The sequence below is a fragment of the Zonotrichia albicollis genome, chromosome 19 (assembly GCF_047830755.1).
Source record: "Zonotrichia albicollis isolate bZonAlb1 chromosome 19, bZonAlb1.hap1, whole genome shotgun sequence".
Lineage (NCBI taxonomy): Eukaryota > Metazoa > Chordata > Aves > Passeriformes > Passerellidae > Zonotrichia > Zonotrichia albicollis.
In genome coordinates, this window is record NC_133837.1 from 11,198,536 (window position 1) to 11,215,799 (window position 17,264).

The 17,264-nt window shown below is 54.3% G+C and overlaps 1 protein-coding gene across 4 annotated transcripts in view; it reads left to right on the plus strand.

Moving 5' to 3' along the window:
- The window catches only part of ARSG (arylsulfatase G), a 31,992-nt gene extending 15,260 nt beyond the window's left edge, over nt 1-16,732 (plus strand). For 3 of the 4 annotated variants that reach the window (XM_074555310.1, XM_074555311.1, XM_074555312.1), the window contains exons 8-12: nt 631-711; nt 5,308-5,416; nt 9,559-9,679; nt 15,303-15,393; nt 16,049-16,732. In XM_074555310.1, the coding sequence (XP_074411411.1) occupies nt 631-711; nt 5,308-5,416; nt 9,559-9,679; nt 15,303-15,393; nt 16,049-16,368 (722 nt within the window). In that variant the 3' untranslated portion in view covers nt 16,369-16,732. Of the gene's footprint in view, nt 1-630; nt 712-5,307; nt 5,417-9,558; nt 9,732-15,302; nt 15,394-16,048 lie in introns of all 4 variants that reach the window. The other variant, XM_074555313.1, reaches the window with a different exon arrangement.
- Nucleotides 16,733-17,264: the final 532 nt, after the last annotated feature.

The following is a 17,264-nucleotide window of genomic DNA, read 5'->3' on the forward strand; positions in this document are numbered from 1 at the left end:
CTGCCACGGTGCCCACCCTGCCACGGTGCCCACCCCGCCATGGTGCCCGCTCTGCCACCCCCCCCTCCGGCTGCGGGGCTGCAGTGGCAGGGCCGTGACTAATTAAGGCACAAATCCTCGTTCGTTAAGAAGCCCAAATCCGCTCTGAGTCCCGAGCAGCCTCCCTAATGAGGATGTCTCGCTGCTGATGACAGCAACCGCTCGGCCGCTCATTAACACCCGGAGCTGGCGGCACCGAGCCCCCCCTGCCCTGCCCTGCCCTGCCCTGGCTGCCCTCCAGCCCCTGCAGACAAACTGCAAAACACCAAAACCCATCAACCCTGCAGACAAACTGCAATAACCAAAACCCATCAACCCTGCAGACAAACTGCAAAACACCAAAACCCATCAACCCTGCAGACTAACTGCAAAACACCAAAACCCATCAACCCTGCAGACAAACTGCAATAACCAAAACCCATCAACCCTGCAGACAAACTGCAAAACACCAAAACTCATCAGCTCCCCGTGGGGAGGCATCGCAGGGGTGGCAGAGAGAGATGCAAGGGTCACTTGTCCTTGCCTACCCCGCACTGTGGGTGTCCCCTGTGGTCCTGGTGTCGCTCATGGGGACATTTCTTTCTCTTGCAGGTGACAATGGCCCCTGGGCACAGAAGTGTGAGCTGGCAGGACGCCTGGGGCCATTTGTGGGTGCCTGGCAGAGGCAGAGAGGTAACCTGGCAGCGTGGGGGGGTCCCAGTGCCAGGGGGCACAGGGGGGGTCCCAAATGCAGGGGCACAGGGGGAGCTGCGCCACAAAGCCCTCAGTGCCCACCGAGGGGACATGGGCATCATTCCATCCATGCCACCCCTCCCTGGCTGCTCCACAAAGCCCTCAGTGCCCACCGAGGGAACATGGGCATCATTCCATCCATGCCAGCCTCTCCCTGGCTGCTCCACAAAGCCCTCAGTGCCCACCGAGGGGACATGGGCATCATTCCATCCATGCCAGCCTCTCCCTGGCTGCTCCACAAAGCCCTCAGTGCCCACCAAGGGGACATGGGCATCATTCCATCCATGCCACCCCTCCCTGGCTGCTGCCCTTGGCTTGAACACACCCCAGCGCTATTTTATTTCTTTCAAACAGCCAAATTTCCCCCAAAACTGCTGCGGAGGGTGGGTTTGGGTCCCCATAACCCCGGAGCTTGGGGTGAGTGTGCTGGTTTGCAGATGGGACGTTGGGATCTGCCCCATCAGGGTCTCACAGCCCCCAGAGCAGAGCACCCACCACCCTCCCCACACGCCGGGATTTTGCTTTTTTTTCACTCCACCGTTTTGTTTGGTTTAAATTTTGTTTTGTTTTGGTTTTTTTCACTCTTTCCTCCTTTTCCGGCCAAGCCATCTGCTCGGTGGGTTTATTTCAGCCGGGGCAGCCAGAAACATCCATGAGTCAGGCGTTTCCCACTTCTGCTTGTATTACGCGGTGTTACCGTGCCAGTCCCGGGGTCAGCACCGAGGCTCATCCTCCTCCTCCTCCTCCTCTTCCTGACACCCTGGCCGCGCCACCGTGGCCATTCCCCGGGCAAACAGCGCTGGCTCTGTGCCATTCCCAGAGCCTTTCCTTCTCCTGGCCCCGGGGATGGAACCGTAACCTCAGTTTTGTAGTAAACAAACCCAACAAACCCCGCTGCCGGCCCCGGGCTGCTGCTCTTGAGCAACCCCCGGTCACAAGCCCGAGCAGATGGTGCAGAACAGGACGAGCAGAACTCAAACCACGGCCCCTTGCAGCCCCTGTGCCCTGCAGAGCCCTCAGCAGGGAGGGAGGAACTAGGATTTAAATTCCATTTTACACATTCATTTCTTTTATCTTGACTTTTTTTTTTTTTTGGGGGGTCAAATAATTAAGCCATATATCCCTACATTATCCAGATCGCTTATCACCAATACTTTCAATTAACCTTCCTCTGTATTTCCTATTATCAAAAACAATAACCAACTGTCGTCATCTGTCAGGATGGTGTTTTTAATGAGGCAGGTTTCCACAACCACCCCCAAATAAACACAGAATTAACCCCAGAACTTACCCCCCCCCAAAAAAAAACCCAAACAAAAATACAAACCATGACACAAACCATCAAATCATCACCCACCAAACTTTATAAAAAGCATGAAGATGCCAAGATGGCTGCCACACACCCCCAAGGACAAAAGGCTTAGTCCTGACCTTACTGTTAGTTTTTGCTGGGTATATACATGCAGGTATCCCCATGGGGCTGACATGGGGATAGAAACACCCCACGGCCAGGGTGGGATGGAAATCTCTGCTCTGGTGCCTGCAGGACGTTTGCAGAGCCAGCCTGGGGATGCCAGGCTGGGCTGGCACTGCCAGGGATGCCAGGCTGGGATGCTCAGCCCTCCCAGCCCTGGGGATTGTTCCTGGGTAGGAAAAAGCCCCCAAGGAGTGGGAGGGCAGGGGAAGACAGGCTGCTCCCTCTCTAAAAAATATATATATTTAAAAAATCTATTTATTTCTATATGTTTTCATGTGTTTCCATATGTTTCTATATGTCTCTATTTGCTTCTATGTTCCTGTATGTTCCTATACATTCCTCCATGTTCCTATATATTTCCAACATGTTTTTATTAATTTCCAACATGTTTCTGTGTGTTTCTACATGGTTTTCATGTTTCTACATGTTTCTATATGTTTCTAACATGTTTCTATGTTTCTACATGTTTTTATATGTTTCTAACATGTTTCTATGCTTCCAACATGTTTTTATACATTTCCAGCATGTTTCCACGTTTCTATCATGTTTCTACATGTTTCCACATGTTTTTATATGTTTCTCCATGTTTCTGTATGTTTCTACAGGTTTCTATATGTTCCTATATGTTTCTACATGTTTATATGTTTCTAACATGTGTCTATATGTTTTCAACACGTTTCTATATATTTCCAGCATTTCTGCATGTTTCTACATGTTCCTACATGTTTCTATATGTTAATATGTTTCTGTGTGTTTCTATATCTTTCCTGTAATTCCATCTTTTGTTTCAGTGTCCAGCCCTAAATTCCAGGGGTGTTTTCCACCGATTTCAGGTGGTTCCTGGAGCTGGGAGAAGATCCGTGTGTGCTGCCCCTTTCTCTGTGTTTCCCACAAACCCCAAAACTCCTCTCCCACCTTGGGGTCAAAAATCCAGCAAGGGAGGGATACTGGGAGAGAGAAAAACACTGAGGGGATGTGATGTTTGGGGCAGGTCGGTGTCCCTGTGCTGAGGACCTGCTGTGCGTTGTGGTGGCACCAAGGTTTCCATCCCGCCACGGGAATGCACAGTTCAGCTTTCCTGGAGAGCCTGGAAAGTCCCCACAGGGCAGCAGGGCTGCATCATCCCCGCTCTGCAGAAAAATTCCCTGCTTGGCTTTGGCTGTTTCAGCCCTGTTTGCTTCCCCGAGCGTTGGTGTGACCTCACCCCAGGCTGTGTGACCTGGCCAGAGGTGCTGCGGTGGCTTGGTCAGGAAACATCCGTCTGATGTCCTTCCAGAGCCCCCTGAGCATGCCTGGAAAAACCCTGAGGATGCACCCAGCAGCACCAGCCCTTCCATTTATGTGCACAGATGGGGCTGCTTATTAATTGCTGTGGTTTCCTGGGGTGTCTGGGGGAAACACCAAAATTTGGGTGAGGAATTTGGGAGTGTGCTCAGTCCTGGGCTGGTCCGATTGGCTGCTCAGCATCGCAATTTTGGTGCTCAAAACTCTGATTTTGGTGCTCAGAACCCCAATTTTGATGCTCAGCACTCCAATTTTGGTGCTTAAACCCCTGATTTTTGTGCTTAGCACCCCAATTTTGGTGCTCAAAACTCCGATTTGGTGCTCAGCATCCCAACTTTGGTGCTCAAAACTCTGATTTTGGTGCTCAGCACCCCGATTTTTGTTCTCAGCACCCCAATTTTGGTGCTCAGCACCCCGATTTTTGTGCTTAGCACCCCATTTTTGGAGCTCAGCACCCCGATTTTTGTGCTTAGCACCCCGATTTTGGGGCTTAGCACCCCAATTTTGGTGGTCAGCACCCCCATTGTGGTGCTCAGAACCCCGATTTTGATGCTCAGCACCCCAATTTTGGTGCTCAAAACTCCGATTTTGGTGCTGAGCACCCCGATTTTTGTCCTTAGCACCCCAATTTTGGGGCTCAGCACCCCGATTTTGGGGCACCTGTGCCATTGGCGTGCAAGGCAGCGTTGCCTGGGGGCGTGGATCAGCATCGGGCAGGGATGGGGAGGCCAGCAGGGCTGGGGACAGGCAGGGGACAGCTCTGGGGACAGCCCAGGGGCTCTCTTGGCCGTGCCCCCAGGAAATGGCTCGGGCCAGGCGCCGTTGCCATGTGCACGCTGAAAGGCAGCGCACAAAGGCTGCTCCTGGGACGTTTGTGAATCGCCTTGGGATTTTCTCTTTGCCCCATTCCCAACCCCTTCCCCCTCCAGCTGCCTGGGGCCCTTTGGGCTGCAGCCAGGCCAGAGGCTCTACAACCTCATTCCAGCCCTTTTGATGCTTGGTGCTCCCATTTCTGGGCTCAGCACCCTGATTTTGGGGCTCAGCACCCTCAATTTTAGTGCTCATCACTCCAATTTTGGTGCTCAGCACCCCGATTTTGGTGCTTATCGCCCCGATTTGGTGCTCAGCACGCTGATTTTGGTGCTCAGCACGCTGATTTTTGTGCTTAGCACCCCGATTTTGGTGCTCAGCACCCCAATTTTAGTGCTCATCACTCCAATTTTGGTGCTCATCACCCCGATTTTGATGCTCAGCACCCCCATTTTGGTGCCCAGCGCTGCAGGTGGAGGGAAGCACTGGGCAGCATCTCAAACCCAAGGGCAGAGTGCTTTGGGTGCTGTCAGGGAGAGGATGGATCGGGTTCATTAACTGAGGGTTATTAGCAGGATGGCGTTTTTAATGAGGTTTCCAGCAGCCAGGGGAGGGGGAGCTGTTGGTGCTGAGCCCTGTAAGGGACAGGAGCCCCTGGAATAAATCCCTGCATTTCCTGCCTGCTCCATCCTCTCACCTGGCACCAAAGGGGGTGGAAATGCAGTGGCTCTGGCTGCTGCTGCATTTCTCATCGCTCACTGGAGCCAACACAACCCAGTGCCCAGCTGGGACCCCTTTGAGCAGCTCCTGCAGTCCTTGTCCCTTCCCTGGCCCAGTGAACCCACCCTCCTTTGGGGTGATTCACACCATCCCTGCCTCTGACAGCTCCTCTCCATGGGGAGCTCCGTGCCCAGCAGGTTTTCCAGCACCTGCAGGATGCTGAGCAGTGCCCTGTTCTCCTGCAGGTGGGAGCTCAGCCAAGCAAACCACCTGGGAAGGAGGGCACAGAGTGCCAGCCCTGGTGTACTGGCCTGGCCGTGTCCCTGCTGGGAGGACCAGCCAGGCTCTCCTCAGGTAAGAGCCCCTCTGGGAACAGGGGTGGCCCCATTTGGAGGTGTGGGAACTCAGCACATCCCTCTGGGTGTCCAGAGCTGGGGGGCTCAGAGACCCTGGCACACTGCCCAGAACACCTGGGGATTTGATTTTGACCCATGGATCAAATTACCAGCTTGTATGAGGGCCTGAAAGTCACACAAGTCTGAATAGTGTAATAATAAGATATTCACAGGATGAAAATTTAGATTTTAGGATTTTTGGTATGGGGGTTATGGGGACAAGATGGAGGAATCAGGGCGTGTCTAGTCCTTCTTTCTTCTTATTATTCTCCATTTTCTGCCGTGATGTTGGCACTTTGGGACTGGTTTAGAACAGAAGTGCACTGTCTAACATAGGGGATAGGCATTAGGAAGTAATTGTAAATATATTTAGAATAGAAGCTCACTGTCTAACATGGTTGATGGGTATTGGGAATTAAGTGTAAATATGATATACATAGTTTGTAGTACAAAAAGACAGCACCACCTCAGAAGCAGTCAAAGTGCTCATGGCTGCCTTGCTGAGCAGATCTCAGCTGGGCAGAAAGAAAAATTTACAGATAAGAATTTATAAACAACCTCAAGACCGAAAAGTGAAAAGTCCAAACTCGTTCTTCAGTTGCACAGACTGAAGCAGAGACATCCTGCCCATCTCAGAGCAGCAAATATCAGCAGGAAGCCCAAAGGAGGGACCCCCCATCCCCACGCTGCCCCCCAGGCCATCACCTGGATTTTGGCAGCTCTGGTTATGCCCTGCCTTGTGCCAGGCTGTACTTTTGTCCTCTCCAAGCCTGAATGCCTCAGTTGAGAGGAGCTGAAAGGGCTTTTTGTGAGGCTGGAGGGCTGGGGCTCGCAGCCACCAGGGCTCCGTGTGCTCCTGGATAATTAACAAATGATGATGATGATGTTCTCGCTGCCCAGCACGGAGCAGGGGTGGCTCTGCGGTCTGTGAATGGCTTTGTGCGAGGAGGGAGTGGTTGTGAGGAGAGGAATCTGCGCAGGAGGGCAGGGGAGGGGCTGTGCTGCCCCTCTCCCTGCGGTATCTGCTCCCCTCCATGTGCCAGCTGCACCCCTCCATGTGCCCAGCATCTGAACCCCTTCAGTGCCAGCTGCACCCCTCCATGTGCCAGCTGCACCCCTCCATGTGCCCAGCATCAGCACCCCTTCATGTGCCAGCTGTACCCCTCCATGTGCCAGCTGCACCCCTCCATGTGCCCAGCATCTGCACCCCTCCATGTGCCAGCTGCACCCCTTCATGTGCCAGCTGTACCCACCCTTACAGCCCTCCTGGGCAGCAGGTGTGGGGCACAGCCTGGGGCAGGGTAGGGGCAATGTCCTTGTGCATCCCTGATGGTCCCCATGGGGCTGGGGTCAGGCTGAGTTTGGGGTCACTGGGCATTGGAATGTCCTGTCCCTGTTCATCCCTGATGGATCCCCACAGTGCTGGGGTCAGGCTGGGTGGGTTTAGGGTTAGTGGGAATTGGGATGATCTGTCCCCTTTCATCCACGGTGCTGGAGGTCAGGTTGATGGGTTGTTGGACGTTGGGATGTCCTGTCCCCTTTCATCCTTGAATCACAGAGTGGTGGGGCTGAGGGATTGCTGGATATTGGGATACCATGTCCCCTTTCATCCCTGATGGGTCCCCACAGTGCTGGGAGTCAGGCTGGAGGGGTTTGGGGTTACTGGGAATTGGGATGTCCTGCCCCCGTTCATCCCTGATGGGTCCCCATGGGGCTGGGGTCACACTGGGAGGGTTTGGGAATTAGGGTGTCCTGTCCCCTTTCATCCCTGGGGCACACAGAGTGGTGGGGCTGAGGGGTTGTGGGATGTTGAGAAAGAACGTCCCAGCTGCTGGGAGCAGGTCCTGGCTGGTGGGCCCTGGGGCAGTGCTGGGTGTTCCCAGCTCCCTGGGATGAGCTGCAGACACTCACTCGTTCCACAGCCCCAGGGCAGCTCTGGAGCTGCGTGTTTGCAGGCAGGGGAAGCTCTGAGCCAGAACTGAGTCACTGGAGCCTGGTGAGGGGATGGGGAGCACGTAGCACCCATGGCTTCATCTCCAACCAAACCCCTGGGCTGTGGGGAGAGCTGTGGCCTCACCTCCAAACCCCGGGGCTGTGGGGCAGTGTGTGCAGGATCAGTGCCTGGATCCCATCCCCCTGGCCCTGCCTCCAAGCCCAGGAATTGTGATTATCTCCTCCAAGATCTGATCTGCTGCATTTCCCAGCTCCAGTCTGGCAGGTTGGACAGCTGGGAATCTGGAAATGCAGCAGAGGCAGGTGCAGCACGCCGGGTGCTTGGGGAGTGGCTCTGGGGAGTCACAGGAGTCACATTCAGGAGGCTGGCACTGCCATGGGGCCATGCCAGCTGTGCAGGGATTGGTCTGGCACTGCCACCATGCCCAGCTGTGCAGGGTGGTGCTGTGGCATTGCCATAGAGCCATGCCAGCTGTGCAGGGTGCTCTGGCACTGCCACGGGGCCATGCCAGTTGTGCAGGGGGGTGCTCTGGCACTGCCATGGGGCCATGCCAGCTGTGCAGGGTGCTCTGGCACTGTGTGGCCATGCCCAGCTGAGCAGGGGTGTGCTCTGGCATCAGGAAGGGGCACCCCCTCTTTGGGAGCAGCACAGAACCAGATTAGGGCATGTGAGAGTGATGGGTCGTGCTCAGCAAAGTGTCACCATGAGGTGGGACAGGGAGTGTGGAGGGACACAGAGGGACACCGAGGTGCTCACAGGACTGGTGGCTTTTCCCTGGGACAGCCCCACAGGGACACTGAACCCCCCAGCTGATGGGCAGGGAGTGAAGCAGGAGGGGCTGGGAGCCCTGAGCACTCAGAGGGATCCCCAGGAACAGCCAGGGCTGGGCAGGGCAGGGCCTCTCCCATCTGCAGGGATCTCCTCCTCCCCTGGGGTTATGGAAACACCTGGCTGGGGCACAGACAATGCCGTGAGCACAGGGGTGAGCGAGGGTGAGTGTGCCCCGGGGCCAGGGAGCTGCAGCCAGCACAGCAACGCTGATGCCTCACCCCAGACCAGCACCTGCACGCTGGGCTCTGCACAAAACTGCCCCAAAACTGCCTCGTCTGCTCTTCTTAATGATGGTTAATTATGGTCAGAGCCACCCAGCGTGTTCCTGCCCTGCCCCAGCCCGAAGTAGGGCAGGGAAGAAGTAGGTCAGGAGGGTGCTGAGGAGGAGATTGCACCATCCTGGCTGTGCTGGCAGCTGGGCTGGGGTGTGGGCACAGCTGCTGCAGCCCAGGCGGGGCAGGGTTCTGCTGGAGCTCAGCACATCCCTCAGGGTGTCCAGAGACCCTGGCACGCTGCCCAGAACACCTGGGGATTTGATTTTGACTCCTGGAGCAAGTTGCCAGCTTTGTATGAGGATGTGAAAGTCACACAGGCTTGAACGGTGTAATAACAAAATGAGCACAGGGTGAAAATGTAGGTTTTAGGATTTTTGGTGTGGGGGTTATGGGGACAAGATGGAGGAATCAGGGCGTGTCCAGCCTTTCTTTCTTCTTCTTCTTGTTCTCCATTTTCTGCAGTCATGTTGGCACTTTGGGATTGGTTTAGAGTAGAAGTGCACTGTCTAACACAGGTGATGGGTATTGGGGATTAAGTGTAAATATGTTATATGTAGTTTGTAGTATAAAAGGACAACACAGAGTGCCTGTGGCTGCCCTGCTGAGCAGATCTCGGCTGGGCAGAAAGAAAATTTTATAGATAAGAATTAATAAACAACCTCAAGACAGAAAAGTGAAGAGTCCAGACTCGTTCTTCAGCCACGTGGGCTGAAGCAGAGACATCCTGCACATGTCGGGGCAGCAATTATCAACCAAAACCCGAGACCTGGGCACCAGGGGCTGCTGGCACTGGCCTGGAGACCCCAGGGTGGCACTTTCTGCAGAGGGTGACCGACCTGCTGCTGCCTTCCTACTGCCCAGGGCTCCCCCTGCCCCTGCCCACATCCTGGCTCAATCTGGGGCTGGCAGGGCTGTGGAGCCAGGGCCAGGGCTGGGTTCAGCCTTTCCAGCTGCTGGGAGCTCTCCTGGGAGGGATGAGGTTGGGGGGACCCTCCAGGGATGCTCACTCCTCGCTCTGATGGCTGTCCCCTCTCTCCCCAGCATCCTGGACATCTTCCCCACGCTGGTGGCCCTGGCTGGGGCAGCACTGCCCCCAAACAGGCGCTTTGATGGCTTGGATGTGTCCCCAGTTCTCTTTGGCTGGTCGGATGTGGGGCACAAGGTAAGGCAGAGCCACCCCTGGTGTCACCCCCTCCTGGCAGCAGGTGAAACAGGTGAGTGGTGCCTGGGTTTGAACAGCCAGGTGTGTGCTGAGGGGGGCAGAAATGGAAATTTCCACTTCCTTGAAATGGAAAATACAAAACCCATCCCTCCAAATTATGATAATTTTGAAGCTAAGGGGCTCTCAGGCAAAGATGTGGGAGCAGGAATAGCAGTTCTTTATTAGGGAAATTAAAAATACAAATGTAAAAGTACAAAAAAGAGAAAACAAACCATTGACAGAGTCAGAACAGGCTCGGACACACTGTGTGCCAGGGGGTGTCCCAGCCCCATCCATGGGGGCTCAGCCCTCCTGCAGTGCCAGCTGTGGCTCTGCTGCAGCAGGGATCCTGCACAAGGGGGGAGTTTTCCTCTGCAGCTCCAGGGCTGCTGCAGATGGGCCTGGGCTCCCTCTGGCCATGCAGGGCAGCAGAAAGCTGCTCCTCTGGCCATGCAGGGGGCAAAGGTTGCTGGGGTGTCCCAAAGCTCAGATTGGATCCAGGTAGGAATGCTTGGCTCCTCCCCTGGGCGGAGCATCTCCCCATGGGATGCTGGGATTGGATCAGCCCTGCAGGGACACTCAGTGGCCCAAAAGGGCTTTGGGTTAATGAAAATTGTTTTGTGCTTCGTTCACAAACCTGGGATCAGAGGTGGCAATGCCTCTGCCTGCAGCTTGGCACCTTCCTGTGCCTCAGAGCTGTGTCTGTGACCTGACAGTTCACACACAATTCTGTCATTCTCATCAATAAATCCCCCCTCTAGCAAACCACCCATCGCCCCTAGCACTGCCCCCTGAACCTGACCATGAACTTAAACTTCTTTGACCAATTTTGAAGCCCATCCCTCCTAGGAATCTCACTGATCCTCATCTCAATAACATTCCCAGCTCTCCTACTGCCATCCCTAGACAACTGATGAATTACTGACTGACTCTCAACCCTCCAGCTATGGTTTATTAACCTAGTTACAAAACAACTAATAATGCCCCTAGACCAAAAAGGACCCAGGAACACTAGCTGGGGTGCTCAGGCTCGTGGCAGCCTGCAGTGCCCAGCACAGCACCTGCCTGGCCCCAAAAGGAACATCAGGGTGGGCAAGGGCAGCTCCAGGGCTTCAGACCTCGTTATGCCCATTTATTTATTTATTGCACCACATCAAGACACAACAAACTTGTGTCTTGATCAAACAGATCAAACACAAACAAACACAAAATTCGTTCCATCAGGACAGCCCACCCCATATCCCACAGCTCCTTTCACCCCAAAAACACAGTTTACAGGACAAGCAGGGTGACCACACATTTGTCTCGGAGCTCACGGGATTTTTGCAGAACCAACCAAAAAGAAAAAAGAGAAGTGGCTTCAATAGCAGTCCCGTGGATAAACCCTGATTTTGCTTTTAAAGTACACCCTCTACAAGTACTGTGAGCCAGCTCCCAGCGGGATCCTGGATTTGTTTCCGTGTCCATCAGGGGTTTGGTATTTGCTTTGTATTTATGGAACCCTCAGCTGAACTGGGAGATGGAGCAGGGAAGGGGATGGGATGGGGCCAGCACGCTCTGCTCTGCTCTGCTCCTCAGATTAACCCTGCTGGGAGCAGGGCACTGGGGCTGCTGGGAGCAATGGTTTGCTGGGAATGAGCCTTTCCTGGGAATGAGATTTTCCTGGGAGCAATGGCTTCCTGGGAGCAATGGTTTGCTGAGAATGAGGTTTTCCTGGGAGCAATGGTTTGCTGGGAATGATGGTTTGCTGGTAGCGGTGGTTTTTTGGGAATGATGGTTTGCTGGGAGCAATGGTTTGCTGATAGTGTTTTTTTGGGAATGATGGTTTTCTGAGAGCAATGGTTTACTGGGAATGATGGTTTGCTGGGAATGAGGCTTTCCTGGGAATAATGGTTTGTTGGGAGCAATGGGAGCAATGGTTTGCTGATAGTGGTGGCTTATTGGGAATGATGGTTTGCTGATAGTGGTGTTGTTTTGGATATGATGGTTTGCTGGGAGCAGTGGTTTGCTGGGAACGAGGCTTTCCTGGGAGCAATGGTTTGTTGGGAACAATGGTTTGCTGGTGGTGGTGATTTTTTGGGAATGATGGTTTGCTGGGAGCAATGCTTTGGTGGGAATGAGGTTTTCCTGGGAGCAATGGTTTGCTGGGAGCAATGGTTTGCTGATAGTGGTGGCTTATAGGGAATGATGGTTTGCTGATAGTGATGGTTTTTTGGGAATGATGGTTTACTGAGAGCAATGGTTTGCTGGGAGTAATGGTTTGCTGGGAGCGATGGTTTGCTAGGAATGGTGGTTTTTTGGGAATGATGGTTTACTGGGAATGATGCTTTTCTGATAGTGATGGTTTTTTGGGAATGATGGTTTGCTGGGAGCAATGGTTTGCTGGGTGTCAGTGTGCAGCCATTCATTCCTGTGTGGGTCTCCCCCCAAGGGCTATGGGATCACCCTGCCATGGGGTGGGCTGTCCTCAGAGGGTCCCAGAGCCCCGTGGGGTGGGGGAGCAGCCATGTCCCCCTCCTGTCCCCTCCTGTCCCCCTCGTGTCCCACCCCCTGCCCGTGAGCGGCCGGCAGTGACCCCGTGCAGGGTTTGCCCTGACACAAATCCTCCTGAAAGCAGCTCCGTGCTCACTCCAATGCCCAATTTCCACACTTTGCTAATTGGGGTGGCTGGAGCTCCCCGTGTGGGCTGTCCCAGTGTCCCAGCCTGTGCTTGCTGCTGGCACAGGCGGCAATGGGGCTGGGGTGACACCGAGGTCCTGCTGAAAGCAAGGGCTGTTGGCAGGAGAAATAAACCACATCCTCCAAGGAGCACCGAGGGTACCAGGGCTGTAAATCCCCCTGTCCATCAGCTCAGTGTGAATAGCCCAGAGCACCAAGTTCAAGCAATGAATTTACAGCAGAGAAAAGGCTTCCCACCCCACCCCTGCTTCTCCATTTTTTATTTATTAAAATAATAGCCATGGATTATTGGAAGAGTTCCAGATCTGGGAATGTTTCTTGAATCAAAACAAGCTCCTTAATTATGCAGTAAATTATAACAGATTTTCTAAGTGTGGGGTTTTAAGAGGTTTAGGAACGTGGTTGTTTGTAGGAAGGGAGATTTGAGTGCCCTTGGCAGCATCCCAGCTGTGCTGTTAAAGGTGCAGGCAAAGCTTTGAGGCTGGAGACAGATTAATTGGTTCAGCTCCTGGTCCCTTGGCTTCACAGGGCCTTGAATATTTGCTGATTCCTGCTTTGGAGCTCTTTTATGCTGCCCAAGGAGTGTCAGCAGAAGGGCACTCTGCAGCAGAGCTTCCTCCTTGCACCAGGCTCACACTGCACCACCTCCTCCACTTCGCACCCTTCTTACTTTTCCCCAAAAACACAAAAAAATCCAACCAAATTACAAAAGGTGATTTTATAACAAATAATTTACCTTACAACTGAGGGCAATAAAAGAAAGTGAGAGCATTTGGAGATCACCCCCTACCCTGAATCCTGGCATTTCTTGGATGAGGTTCCAACCAGCCCCATGTGAGACAGTGGCTACATCCAGACCAGGCAGCGTGGGATGGACACCTCGGGATGCCTGGGTTGGACATTTTGGGGTGCCTGGGATGCCTGGGATGGACATTTTGGGGTGCCCAGGGTGCCTGGAATGCTCTGTGCCAGGCAGGGTGGGATGGACACCTTGGAGTGCCCATTGGTGCTCTGATCAGGACAACATGGGATGGACATCTTGGGGTGCCCAGGGTGCCAGGAATTCCCTGTGCCAGGCAGGGTGGGATGGACATCTTGGGATACCTGGAATGCTCTGCCAGGCAGTGTGGGATGGATATCTAGGGGTGCCCATTGGTGCTCCATTCTGGACAACATGGGATGGACATTCTCTGGGTGCCTGGAATTCTCTGTGCCAGGCAGGGTGGGATGGATATCTCTGGGTGCCCAGGGTGCCAGGAATTCCCTGTGCCAGGCAGAGTGGGATGGACATCTCTGGGTGCCAGGAATTCCCTGTGCCAGGCAGGATGGGATGGATATCTCTGGGTGCCCAGGGTGCCAGGAATTCCCTGTGCCAGGCAGGGTGGGATGGATATCTCTGGGTGCCCAGGGTGCCAGGAGTCCCCTGTGCCAGGCAGGGTGGGATGCACACCTCGGGGTGCCCAGGGTGCCAGGAATTCCCTGTGCCACACCTCGGGGTGCCCAGGGTGCCTGGAATTCCCTGTGCCACACCTCGGGGTGCCCAGGGTGCTCCCTGAGGGGCAGGGCTCCGTGCCGGGCACCTGCTCAGGCACTGCTGCACTCATCAGCTGTGAGTGCTGTTACTAAACTTGGCACTGCAGCTGCCTACAACTCCAGCAGATGTTTCTAATTTTTCAGCACAGTGGAAATTTCTTGAATCACTTTTTAAACTCAAATCCCAGGGAGGAAACCTCAAGTGACTCATCCCTCAGCGAAGCTCTGGCTCCGCGGCAGATGTTATCGGAGAGAGGAGCTGCTGGAGCGTCCAGCTCACTTGTCTCCTCACTCCCCAGTGCCAGAGCAGCCCTCCTGTGTGGATCAAGTGTCCTAAATACCAAAGGGGAGAGATCTGAGCCTCCCCTCCCTCCTTCCCTCGCTGCTCACCCCGTTCCTGGCTGTTGCCAGGCAAGGGAGCCCCTGCACAGCGGGGTGAGTCAGACGGACGGGAGGGATGTGGGAGGGATGTTCCAGCACCTCACCTTCCCCTCTGCTCCATGAGCTCACCCTCAGCTCGTGGCTGCCTGCTGGCTCCAGCCTGGGGCTCGGCTCCCTTGGATGTCCCCACTGCTGGCTGAGCTGTGAGCACCCAGCGAGGCGCTGGGTGCACCTGAGACCACCTTGGTTCCCAAATAATTTAGTGATGGGACAAGGGGGAATGGTTTTAGAGTAAAGGATGGAGAGTTAGATTGGATGTTAGGAAGAAATTCTTAATTTTAAGGGTGGAAAGGCCCTGGCACTGGTTATACCAAAAAGCTGTGGCTGCCCCATCCCTGGAAGTGTCCAAGGCCAGGCTGGATGGAGCTTGGAGCAGCCCAGGACTGTGGAAGGTGTTCCTGCCCATGGGCTTTGGGGTCCAACCCAAACCAGTCTGTGATTTTATGATAATCTACCCTGCTCTGCTGAAAGCTCCAGAGCCTTTGTGATCCCTTTCCTGCCACAAAACTGGGAGGTAAATTCAGAGGGTCCTGCAGGGCCGGGAAAGTCCCAGGGAGATGCTGGTGTTTCGTGAGGCCTTTGTGCCATCATCCCACTGTGGTGGTTTCAGATTGAAACCGGGCAGAAACACCAGTTTTGTGTAGTGGTTTCTGTTCACCAGTTTGACATTTCCCAGCCAATGCACCAATTAACGTGTTGGCTAAATTCAGAATTATTTACTCATTTCCTTGCTGTGACACAGAATCAGGAGAAGGCAAAGCAGCTTCAGCACTCACAGCTCTGCTGTTGCTCAGAGCCCAGGGCCTCAATGATGGCTGTGAATGTGTCCAGGGATGGGATGTGGCTCATGTGGGGAGGGAGTGGATTTCATGGGGCAGGTTTTCCCTGCCATGGGCTGACAGGAACTGTCCTTGTCCTGTCCCTCCTGCAGGTTCTGCTGCACCCCAACAGCGGCGCGGCGGGGAAGGTGGGCGAGGTCGAGGCGCTGCGGCTGCATCAGTACAAGGCCTTCTACACCACAGGTACTGCATCCCTGCCAGAGGGTCTGAAGTCTAGGAAAAGGCTTCTGGAATTCTCAGATCCCTGCAGATGCAGGTGAAAACCAGCTCAGGTTAATTCAGACCCAAGGATGTGCTGAGCTGTGTCTGCAGGGTGGTGCTGCAGCCTGGGGCTGTGTGACGGTGTTGTGTTCACAGGGGTCTGAGGATGAGGGAAGAGATGAGGATGTGACTCCATGTTTCAGAAGGCTGATTTATTATTTTATGATCTATATTACATTAAAACTACACTAAAAGAATAGAAGAAAAGGTTTCATCAGAAGGCTAGAAAGAATGATAACAAAGGTTTGTGGCTTGGGCCCTGTGTTCAAGCCAGCTGTGATTGGCCATTAATTACACACAACCACATGAGATCAATCACAGATGCACCTGTTGCATTCCACAGCAGCAGATAATCAATGTTTACATTTTGTTCCTGAGGCCTCTCAGCTTCTCAGGAGGAAAACAATCCTAAGGAAAGGATTTTTCATGAAAATATGTCTGTGACAGGGTTGGTCTCAGGAACAGGAGCTGGGATGGGGTGGGAATGAATGGGCCATGCTGGGTGGGTGGGTGAGGAATACAGAGGTGATCCCTGGATCTCTGTGACTCCAGGGTTTTTCTCCCATTTCTTCCCCAGGAGGGGCCTTGGCCTGTGATGGCAGCACTGGGCCGGCACAGCAGCACCACCCACCCCTCATTTTCAACCTGGCCCGTGACATCCAGGAGCAGGAGCCTCTGGATGTGGCCTCCAGGGAGTACCAGGCAGTGCTGCCTGCCATCAGCAGGGCTTATGCCCAAGCCCTGCAGGACATTGCAGCAGACAATGTCTCGGTTGCAGATTATTCCCAGGATCCAGCTGCAATTCCCTGCTGCAACGTGCAGCACGTGGGCTGCCGGTGCCACGGGGCCACGAGGGATCCCCATGTGGAAAGCACAACACCCTGGCTTTGTGTTTAAGCAAATAATTGCTCAGGCTGCTCCTTTCCCAAGGGTGGTGTCTGTGAAATCCAGGCTGGAGGTGGGATGGAGGCTGTGGTTCCTTTTGCTCCGTGCTGGGAGGAGGGAGGTGAGCTGGGTGTGGGGCTGGGGGAGCACACAGAGGGTCCCCCTTGAAGGCTTTTTGTAGGGCTCTGTATCTGGGAAAGAGAGAACTCTTGGATTAAAATTACCTTCTGTGAGAGTTGGCTTTGGGAGAGGATTCCTCGGGAAATTTGCTTGGTTTTCCTCTAAACAGGAACCTTACAGGAGCAGCTGTGGAGCACAAGGCAGGGGAGGATGGACAATCAGCCCTTCTGCTGCACAGACCCTGCAAGCTTGGTGGCTGCAGAGGGAAAACTCCTGGCTGGCACGAGGGAAATGCTCTGGGAAGGGAGCAGCTGCCCCACAGCTGCCTGCTGGGGTTCTTCAGAGGGGTCATGGCAGGACCCAGCTGGCTGTGGAGGGAAGGAAGGGGGTCCTGGGCTGTCCCTGGGGGCTGCCATCCATGTGGGAAGGATGCTCAGCTTGTCCTGCCAGGGGGGAGCTCAGGGTTGTGCTGGGACATCCAAGGGTTTGGGAGAGAACCGGGGCTGTCCCCAGCAGCTCTCAGCAAAGAGAGGGGTGCAAATGGGGGGGTTTGGGAGGTTCCTGCTCTGGGGTCTCCCAGCAGATCAGGGCTCCAGGCAGAGGAGCTGCTGCCCATCCCAGTGCAGGCACAGATGGAGTGGAACAGCTCCTGTGGGGCCATTCCTGGGCAGGTGCAAAGGCAGAGATGAAGGTGCAACTGAAACCTGAGAAACCACTGGGATTTCTCAGCAGCTGAGTGAGGGTGTTCTGAAACCATTCTGATTTACACACCCAGATCTTTCTTTGGC